The sequence below is a fragment of the Aptenodytes forsteri genome, unplaced genomic scaffold, assembly GCF_000699145.1.
Source record: "Aptenodytes forsteri isolate BGI_AS27 unplaced genomic scaffold, ASM69914v1 Scaffold138, whole genome shotgun sequence".
NCBI lineage: Eukaryota > Metazoa > Chordata > Aves > Sphenisciformes > Spheniscidae > Aptenodytes > Aptenodytes forsteri.
The window spans coordinates 1,542,290-1,553,088 of record NW_008794014.1 but is presented as its reverse complement, the minus strand read 5'-3'; the positions used below and the strand labels follow the sequence as shown (position 1 = coordinate 1,553,088).

At 35.7% G+C, this 10,799-nt stretch overlaps 1 protein-coding gene across 1 annotated transcript in view; it reads left to right on the top strand.

Annotated features, from left to right (window-relative positions):
- The window catches only part of GEN1 (GEN1, Holliday junction 5' flap endonuclease), a 23,289-nt gene that overhangs the window by 6,760 nt on the left and 5,730 nt on the right, over nt 1–10,799 (top strand). The window contains exons 3-11 of the mRNA XM_009290637.2: nt 1,643–1,829; nt 3,025–3,201; nt 4,840–4,950; nt 6,953–7,026; nt 7,544–7,635; nt 8,462–8,612; nt 8,730–8,766; nt 8,865–8,945; nt 10,121–10,251. Coding sequence (XP_009288912.1) covers nt 1,643–1,829; nt 3,025–3,201; nt 4,840–4,950; nt 6,953–7,026; nt 7,544–7,635; nt 8,462–8,612; nt 8,730–8,766; nt 8,865–8,945; nt 10,121–10,251 — 1,041 coding nt within the window. The remainder of the gene's footprint in view (nt 1–1,642; nt 1,830–3,024; nt 3,202–4,839; nt 4,951–6,952; nt 7,027–7,543; nt 7,636–8,461; nt 8,613–8,729; nt 8,767–8,864; nt 8,946–10,120; nt 10,252–10,799) is intronic.

Genomic DNA, 10,799 nt, shown 5'->3' with positions numbered 1-10,799 from the left:
CTTTTCCAACCTCAATGATTCTATGATTCTATGAATTCAACTTAATGCTCGGGTGTAGACAGAAGTTCTTGGGCCCAGCCTACTTTCTTGAGGCCGCAACTGTAGATAAGGATGAGATGTATGTAAGCAGAACCATGTTTGTCTTACTGCGGTATAGCATTGTGTGATATACAGATTATCAAGGAACACAAATCAGTGTGCTAATTCCTATATATTTCTGAGGCTGTGATGGAAGGTACTACGGGAGTTTCAACTGTTTATCGCAACAGTTTGCATGCTAGTCAATTCAGTCATGCATACTCTAGCCTGATCTGGTTTATAAATTAAAATTCTAGTTAGACCCCATGTTGAATTAAATATGTTTAAATCATTCTTCAGGCTTACAAATAACCTTGAAGAATATGTATATTTTTAATTTAAATGAACCACATACTTAAGGGATGAGCAAGTATAAGCAGCTGTAACTTCAAAGCACTGTTTTCTGCAAATGATGCTGACAAAAATGAAAATATTCATAATGAAAATTTTCATAAATGACCTGTTAGTGGTTAGCTCAAGAATACTGAGTTACTAGCTGTTGTTAGATGTTCCTGTGGCTTCTTTTGAATTCAGCTGATATGAAATATTGGCATCTTCTGAGAATAATTTCTTAATATGTTATGCTTATGACCCCAAATGGGTAATTAACTAAAACTTGAAGCATGACAGAAGTCATTACTTCCCTCTGATAGGATGTCCTGTGTACAGTGGAATGGAAGCATCAGTCCAGATCTTTTATGCTATCTTTCCAAAGCAAGACAAAGGGATGAACAGATTTCTACCAAAAAAAGAAATGTTTTCAGGCAGTTCGAAATCAAATTGTTTTGCTAAGTATTTTAGAGAAACTTGCTGTAAGTGATTGATTTTTATATCATTTGTGAAAATAGAACTAACCTTAAAAGATCAGCTTATTCTTTTTTACCAGTAGCAAATGTACAAAATTAAATCTAGAGTAATGGTCTTTCCATGTCAGTCAAAGAGATATAAATGTTTGGTCTACTCGTTTTGAAAGATTGATCCCAAAATTACTGGAAAAAGCGTATGCTGTCTGATACTACTGCTCTCAATTTTACTGTTACAGACCAAATAGTTGTTACTGTTCCCTTGCAAATTCCACCTATCAGTGATGCTAGCTTGCATATGAAATGAAATGGCATGGTAATGGTATCTATGAGTCTGTCTACTACCACAGCATTCCATCACTTCAGAATGTGATGTACCTGTATTGATAGATTTGGGATTAAAATTTGATGTAAAAGAATGAATGTGGATATGTGTTTGGAAGTAGACTTTGGATATTTAATGTTTTTTATTAATCCTTTTAAATTTGCTAACGTCTTTACACCCGAAAAAGATCTTTCTTGTCCTTATGTGGTATTCGTTTGGGAATTTTGTGAAGTCGTTACAAGTTCATAGTAGAACAACTTCAACCAAAGACAGAGTTATAGATAAAAGGTTTGTTAGCTTGGGGGTGAGGGAATCGTAAAAGGTAGAGAGAAAGCTAAGATCGTTCCTAGGGTAGGCTGATGGGTATAAGGAAAACATCTGAAGAAATCGGGCTTCACTAATCCTGCAGCTTACGGAACACTTTGCTTTATTGCAGAAACCTTTTTTTTCGGTTCTCTTTCTTAACATCAATGGGAATTAAACTAGTGTTTGTCATGGAAGGAGAGGCCCCCAAGTTGAAAGCAGACACCATGAGTAAGAGGAATGAGATGCGCTATGGACCTTCAAAGAAAGTTGGAGCTGCAAGAACAGGAAGATCTTTATTTAAATCCATTTTGAAAGAGGTGAGTAATTGAAGGCTGTGTTTCAGTATTTTTAATGTGATAGGAAGAAATCTTAATCAAATTAAATACAAGAACTTGAAGAATTAGTAGTTTTCTACACAACAAATTTCAACAGCGTTTTGAGGGAACACATGCCTTTGAAATTGGGCCTTACAGCGTCTGTTAACTGTTGTCGTAGAAGAGGGACAATGTCAGTCAGAATAATTTTCTTGTTTGATGTGTTCCTGTGCATGTTATGCTGTAGTGAGCCACAGTCCTAATTGAGTGTTTATTACAGAAATTCAGTTTCCTTTTTCTTTAATAGTGTTAGTATTGATACTTTTTTTTTCCCTAGATTGGGGTATACGTGAAAACAGGAATGTGTTGTGTACCTATGTAAGCTAAGCTAGTGTGTTTTCGAAGGGGTACGCAAAATTGTTTTGTAACCTAGATCTGTGATTTGGTAAACTAGCTGAGTAGCTAAGAGGATGCACTTGTTGGAAACCTACTGAATTAGGCTAAAAGGAAGATTGTACAGTCGTCTCGGTATAGATGGTTGAGACAGCTCTGGTTGCAAAGAATTCCTATTCAGTAATTTTCTTCTTCATTCATTGTTGCAGATATTTAACCATTTTTGTCTGGTCAGAATTTTATGAATTAGAATTTATAGATGCTCATGGCTTCAGTAGATTGAATGTATCAATTCATGTTTTATTCTTAAATTCTAAAATAAATTCTTTTTTCTGAAATTTGTAAGAAATATATATCAGTATACCTTATGCTGTGGTCCAGTCTTACTAGGCCAACATGCTTGATATTCTTGGGGCGTCTGGCATCTGTTGAGAGATGTCTGTGCTAGCCCTGTATTACTACTTGAGTAAACAGTGTTGCTTTACCAAGATAAATATTCCTTTGTTACTCTTCTTTTGAAAACATCCTAAATATCTATTTAAAGTGTAAAGATTTTTCTGAAGGAGTGACCATTAATCATGCTGTGTTCAAGTCCTGTAACTAATACTTTGCTCTCAGTTGGATATTTCTTTTGACTGTTACGGTAAACTATATTTCTCCTAAAGTAGTGCTTGTATTGATGTAGTGTTATATAGGCAGTGCAACGGTAGCAGTTTTTGTATACACTTGTGTCTGAGAAAGCGCATGCCAATAAGTGGATCTAATTCAGCATTCAATCTCTTTCCTTTTGGATTCTTTCTTTTAGTGTCTCGAACTGCTGGAGTGTTTAGGTGTCCCTTGGGTTCAAGCAGCTGGCGAAGCAGAGGCAATGTGTGCCTACCTAAATGCGAAAGGACATGTCGATGGCTGCATTACCAATGATGGAGATGTCTTCTTGTATGGAGCTCAAACAGTTTATAGGAACTTCGCCATGAATGCTAAGGTAATGTATCTCATCCTTTTCTCACCCTCTCTTTAGATTCTTCCCAAAAATGTAAATAGAAAGAAGGAACTTGAAACAGTTACTTAGACATTATCTCACTTACCCTCTAGTAGTTGGGTTTGTTTAAAACAGTACTTTTAAGACAGGAACGTTTTGTTTGATTCACTGGCAATCCGTGTATTGGATGTGAGAGCAAAACAACTGAATTGAAGAACACTTATGGTATTGTTGTCTGTGTTTGTAGTGGCCTGTGATGTGTAATATAAAGCTAAGTAGCAAACTCCTCCCCCCTCCGCCCCTGCCCTTTCCTCCTCTACAGTGGAGAATATGAGTGAAATAATTGCTTCCCATTAATTTATCATTAGGGCATTTGGGAGTGGTCAGCCTCATGGGTCTGATAACAGTGTTCACACACTTGCATCTCACAGGTTTGTTTTATTATGAATATACGTACAATTAATACTATTAGCCTCCAATTGAACATGAATAGGGTAGGGATTGTACATCTGTATCATAATCAATTGTTGTGATCATTAAAAAAAAAAATCAATTTATGACCTTGAGCTGAAGCATTCACTTATTAGGAATGCAATTTTCCAGAACTGGGAAAAGGTAACCCTAAATTTCCGTAATTTATACTTTCTCTATAAATCAGAGAAAGGAATGCACGTGTTCTGTCTGGTGAATCTAACAAGAAAGTGGAGAAAAAATGCTATTGGGGTTGGAATTTTAAATAATGTTCATTTGAAGTAATTGTTGAGAAAATATTCAGTAATAGGAGAAAATCAACAGAACAGAAAAAAACCACTATGAACAATTAACTTTTTAAAAAAAATAATAATTAAAGTTGATGGAAGATGATTTGCTTCGGCACCGTGTTCGGGTTTTGTCTTGACCTGGTTCTTTTCTTTCACTCAACTTCCTTGTCATTTATCACCAAAAATGAAGGTGGCCTCAATCTTTCAGGTGTACTTTGTTACATATCTAAGTCAACATAAAAAAATAATTTATGTGAGTGTGTGTCTGTCAGGGGTATCTGTTCCAGAAAACTGGATTATTTTGGGTTGTTGGCTTGTGTGGTGGTTTTTTGCAGGGGGCAGTGTTCTATGTTTTGATTCATGTTGATCTTGATTTCATGTTAGTGTGTTACAGTCCTTCTGCCCTTCAAAGCTTCAGGTATTCCTTTAGCTCGCGTCTAATATGCTAGGTAACATTTTAATTTTTCTTTTTTTACTCAAGTAGCACATTAAAATGTTTACATGGATTTTAAAAACTGCAGTTCCTGAGATGACTTACACAGCCACTAGTACTAGATGATGTTAGTTTTGCCACACTTTTTCTACAGGTAGTAAACAATAAAAACACTCCTTGGCTTATTTAGTTTCTTTCAACAGTTAATGCCATACTTACAACTTGAAATTCCAGAACTGTAGTTATTCATGTAGTGTCCATGGGTTACCTAATAAATTTTAATTGCTGCTTTATTTTTTTTGCTATCAGACACCTCTTATGGGATAGACCCATTTCCTACAGATGTGGCTGAATAGGGGTGGGTAAGCAATCACAACTGAATGTGACTCAGGGCAGTTCCTTCCCTGATGTTAGAGAAATAAAATGTGCGATAAATTTCTTTTGCAGGATCCGCTTCTTGACTGTTACACAATGTCCTCTATTAAGGAGAAGCTTGGTTGTGACAGAGAGTCTTTGATTGGGCTAGCTGTTCTTCTGGGTTGTGATTATCTTCCCAAGGTAAGCAATATAATTATTTTTTATTAGGTAGTTATAGTTTGTTGTTTTTCAAGACAGTGTATCGAGGGAGACTTGTGCATGCTGACAAAACTGTATGCAATGCATGATTACTGAGATGCATTGGCTCTCAGTAATAGAGATATTAATAGTCGAAGATGATGCTTAGTTACTGTAAATTTTATTTGCGAGGGCTTAAAGATAATCAAAATGGTTCATGAATATTAACCTTTCAAAATTGCTATGTATTATTCCAGACTTTTATATAATGGAGGTGAAGACAAAAGTTTAGATGTTGATTACTTTGAGCAAACGTGAGAACTGCGTTGTTTGCCAGGATACTTTGAACCCATTCGCATTAAAGTACATTCGTGGCAGAGTAGTTATTCTTCAATCATTGTCTTCCAATTTGACAAAACTGTCCTTTTAAACAACCAATACTGTTGAAAGAGCAAATAGCTCTAACTTTTTTTTTCTGAAAGACTTGCTTCTGTTATAGGATTCTTTAAATAGGTTTTATTATTATTATTGTTATTGTTATTATAAAATAAATGTATAAAAAGAGAGGGAGTAAAAAAAAAATAGTGGCTAATCAGTGGTTATTGTAATGGAACTAGCAGCTCCCAGAATGCCAGATTCTTGCAAAGTCACTTGCAAAGTGACACGGTTATGTAATGCCAGATAGGTCTTTTGAGTTACTGCAGCCCAGCAAAGTGGATAAAGACAGAAACTTCTAAGGAAAGCTGAATTACAGGAGTGCATTGGGAGTGGGGATTGGCAGAACAGATAAATGAGAATACCAGTCTATAATTGCACTTACTTTGTTGAATATATATCAAAACAATGCTTTCCTTGCAGAAGCTGAATATCTGACTCTGCCTGTGTGTCTGGCTGCAGTCCAGTGAGAACTTCTGATTGGTTTTGAATGTATATTTATTTCATACGGTTGCATATATTCAGTTTAGCCATTACAGCTGAATAAAAATAAGCTATAGATTTGTTTGTAATAACACTGTAGAAAGCACGCTCAATACAATCTTTATGTTCAAGTGTACTGATTCTTGGCAAAATAGAGTAAGGATTGAAGGACGAACTGGAAAAGCAGTATGTACGTTTCAAATCATCATGGTTGTTTTAAATCAACTGACTTTCACTTTTCAGTATGTCCGGGGGTTACTACAAAGTTCTGGACTTCAGTCCATGAACTACATTCCTGAAAATATTGGCTATTCCCATCTAACTATTATCCATAGTGGTAGTCCCTTTTCCTATAAAGGACATGCATACTACAGATGTAATAACGGAGTAAATATCGAAATCAAGCAAGCAATTATTGAAAGGGAGGGGAGGAGTTCTTTAGGTTTGTGGTTTTATTGGGGTTTTTAATTATTTTTCAGAAAATGGTCTTGTGCTTTCTTTGTCAACTCTGAGAATTGATTTTGCATAAGTGCTTGAGGTCTTCAAATATTAAAAGTTGTTTCTGTTGCCACAAAGCATCTCTTCCCTGTGAGTGAAAGCTTTTTGCTGGGTTTCTTCTATCTCTTTAAGTTCCAGCCTTTTGACTCTAAAATCCAAAAGATCTGTCTTCATCTTGTCTTTCCAAGACAATTCTGAAACATTTCAGCTCTCTGGCAGTTAGCTGGCAAGACTGTTACCAGTATTTTATATTGTTGTACTGTTGCAGATAGCAAGACGGAAAACAAACCAAACAAAACCTCTTTTTCTATTGTTTTCTGCTGCCTTCTTTCTCTACCTTGTTTTATCTGAGCTGCTGTTGAGCGTAAGAACGTTTTATGCAGCTTGTGTGTTACACTGGTAGTACAGCTGTAATCTGTCACCTTCTCTGACTTTAGAACTCGGTCAAAAATTATTTTTCTCAATTTATTCTCAACATCTGGGATCATTTTTGTCATTTCTTGACATAATGTTATGAAGGCAGTTTTTATGAAAATCTGAATACTTTCTGTTTGTCATTAAATAATGTTTCATATTTCTGTCTCTATAGGGCGTTCCAGGAGTTGGGAAAGAACAAGCTTTAAAGTTAATTGAGACTTTGCGAGGTCAAAACTTATTGCAAAGGTAAAGTGAAAATTTATGTTGTATGCTGAAATACTTTGATTTTATTCAAAGACTTGCTGGTATGTACTTCAGCTCCAAGACAATGTTTGTGGTGAGGGGGGAAGAGATTACCACATTCCTTACTTTTATATTTGCTAAACGAATTACGTGTTTTGCTAGGCAAGCTTCTTAATTGTTTTAAACATTAGCTGGCTCCTAGCTCTTGAGCTAGCAGATCTATGTTGATATATCGGAAAGGAAGTCATAGGGACCGTTGAGAGACTTTTGCTGATTTTTGATTGGGTTGTGGATCAGGACATGAGATACCAAATGCTTCCTATGTTTGTGATCATAATGTGTGTGTCAATACTAGAAATCCAACAATCATAAAAAGTACTTTAAAAAAATCTATTGCATAAATTAGAAAACTGTTTCTTGGGTAGATGTCTGAGAAGTATAAAGGGAGTATTTTTCAGTGGTTTATTCTAAGTATGAAAGTTAAAAATATTTCTTAATCCTTTTAATATCGTCCTTTTAGGTTTGAGCAATGGAAAGAACAATTTCAGTATGATAATAATGCACCTTTGGTTGTTAAAAGGGTAATTCACTGTTCTGAGTGCCATCATCCAGGTCAGTGTGAAAAGCGCTGAATTTTGTTTTTAGCCTAATTGTTTACTTTTTGTTCTGGGTGTGTGGGGTGGAGGGTTGTTTGGTTGGGTTTGGGATTTTTTTTATGACTAGCATTAAAAACTCCTTTTCATGTCATTCAGCTTCTGGACTATCTTCACATCTTCAGTATTGTGTATATGTATCTTTATATAAATTTTTTTTTTGAGGCTGGATACTACCTTTCTTCAAATATGAAACTAGTTGATAGCAGATGGAATGTTATCACAATGCTGTATGTGATCCCAGATATTTGCCTTTTTAACATTATCAGTAAATAAAGTATGCTATACTGACAATCAGCTATTTCTTTAGTTGCCTGAATTGGTCTTGCATCAAGAGGACTGAATCCATTAGCATTGCTGGGTTTTGCTGCAGTGTTTTCTTAAAAAGAAATTAATTTAAGGAACCTCATTTTGGTAGCATCCTTGATCAGTGAACTTGTTCAAACCTATCACTTGGAGAAGGAAAAGCCTGTTTCAAATACATTGCTTATATACATTTGTCAGGATGTCACAGACTACTTCTGTAGTTTTTAGGTAATAAAGTTTTCAGCATAAGGTCTGAAACTGTCGGGGGGAAAATCTTCAAAAAAAAAAAAGCTTGCTTGTATTTGTCAGTTTTCACTGTAGATATATAAATACAGCTAATGCGCTCAGATCTGCTTACAGCTACTATTCATGTCAGATTCATATGTGTTCTGAGTTTTGTATTTGTACTATTAGCTTTGTATATTTGGAGATTTTGGGAACCTCTCTTCTCCTCATGCTTTGTGCATCTGCTTCTATAGGATCTTACAAGGAACATGAGCACAGTGGATGTAAACTCTGTGAAAGCACTAGATACTGCAAACCCAATGACTCCAAATACTGCTGCCCTTGTGGATGGCATCAGTTGGAGCGAGTGAAACAAGCAAGTGCAGTGGAGGACAATATCAGAAAGTAGGAATGTCTTGAAAACTGAACTGCTTTTCCCTGCGTTCATGTGCAGGGTGAGCATTTAAATTTTGCATTTTTCCCATTTGTATTCAGTTTCTAACACATTTGTTTTACCTGCAGAAAAGCTAACAGTTGTGAGGGCTTTCCATTCTCTGAGGTAACAAACAAGCCTATTTAAAGATTAATTTTTTTCATCAATTAATTGAAATTTCAGTTTTCTGCCCTCTCTTAAACTCTTTTCTGTTTTATCTCAAGGTTATCCAAGAATTTCTTGTAAACAAGAATAAATTGATCAAGATAAAGGAATGCCAAAGGCCAAATTTATTGTCCTTTCAGGTATATAACAAAATACTGGTTATTCAGCTCTGTAGTTTTTTGTTTGTTAGTAAGGAAGGCATCTGTGATAATTTTGATCTTCATTGGTAATTTCACTGGAAATAAGAATTAAAGAATCTTGCTACAACTTCTTAATATACCTTGTTTTTTTTGAAAGTCTAAAATTGAAGACTGAAAAAAATCAGTTTATGTAAATAGGTATGTAGAAAAGTGGAAGAAAGAGAACTCAGAAAAAAGGTCGCTTGCCATTGTTTTGTTTTTCACTGTTCAATATGACTAGGTTGGGTTGCTGAGTGCTGCATTATCTATATAGTGTACAAAGTACTATATGGTTATATGAGGTAATACATACTTCAGGGGTGTTATCTTTTTTTTTTTTAATGTTAAATAAATCATTGAAAAGAAAGTTTGGCATAATTGAGATAAGCAGCTTCTGTATATAACAAGCAGAAGCAGCTTTTATTCTGAATGTTGCCTGTTTTCCCAACAACAGATAGCAGGCTTGTATTTAGCACAATACTACCAGCTTTCAGGTTCAGAGGCCCTTTAATTCAAAATGCACAAAGCTCAAAAGTGGTCTAGCTTATTCCTCTGTCCATAGAAGGAAGGATAAATATCCTGTGAGGCCTTTTTTTGGGGGGTGGCTGGGGGGGTGTTAATATGTTAGCATTGTTTTCTAAGAATGATTTTTATTTGTTTTTCATTGGTGAAAGCAGATCTTTTGCAATGTTTCCTTTTCAGGGATTGATGACAGTGTGAGAATTATGTATCTATATATTATGTATAAGTATAGCGTAATAGACTGCTGTTGAGCAATGTAGCTTTAATGAAAATCCGTGTTCATCCTTCTCTCACATGCAAAATCTGTAATTTTCACAGCTCCTTGCATAGCTGATCTGAATATGATCAGGTGTTTAGCAGCTGTCTTATTGCTGCTGCTGCCACTACACAACTGTTCCCTTGGCTTGTTATTGACAGCTAATGAATCTGCCCTGTTACGGATGACTGTTCCCTCCCTTGGCAGTGAGATATTGTTACGCATTACATTAATGTATAAAATTGTTCTAGATATTTTAAGTATTTAGTCCTGTGTCCCTATTACGTAGCTGTCTAAGCATGATATCTAACAGAATAAGAAAGTTTTAAAGTTTGGGGTGGGTTTTTTATACTAACAGATATTTGCTTCTGAGAAGATGGAATGGACCAAACATTACGCTTGTAAGAAACTGTTAGTGCTGTTGACACATTATGATATGATCCAGAGAAAATTTGGGCGCATTGATTCAAAACAACTGCAGGCAATACGGTAATGTACTTGATTTCTTGAACTTAATATGTTTACTTCTGCTGCTGCAGGAAAATCACGGGTTTTTTCCTTTTTTATGGAAATATAATGGTTTTCTTCCATCTCTGTTTCAAGCTTTGTGCTCATTTTGAATAGAGGTAAAAATTTAGATCAGTACACCAATTCTTTGACTACTGCTGCACGAAGTAATACATATAGCAGTTTCCTTTCATTCTAACTGACGATTCCTGCTTTTTCCTATGCTTACTTTCTATTCTGTTTCCTTGGATCTGCACATGAGATTTAGCATTACAGGTTCGACCTTCTGCTCAGGTTCTTAGCAGAAGTTTAATTGACTTCTGTGATTCAAATTAAGAGCCTAGAAATGCTCTAGGCTTAGAAATGAGCATCTGCAGATTCAGTCAGGGTCTCTGATTTCTTATCAGACCTACCGACTGTTATTGTACTATGTGTCTGATGAAACAAGGCCAAGTGCCGGGTCCTGCACTTCGGCCACAACAACCCCATGCAGCGCTACAGACTTGGGGAAGAGTGGCTGGAAAGCTGCC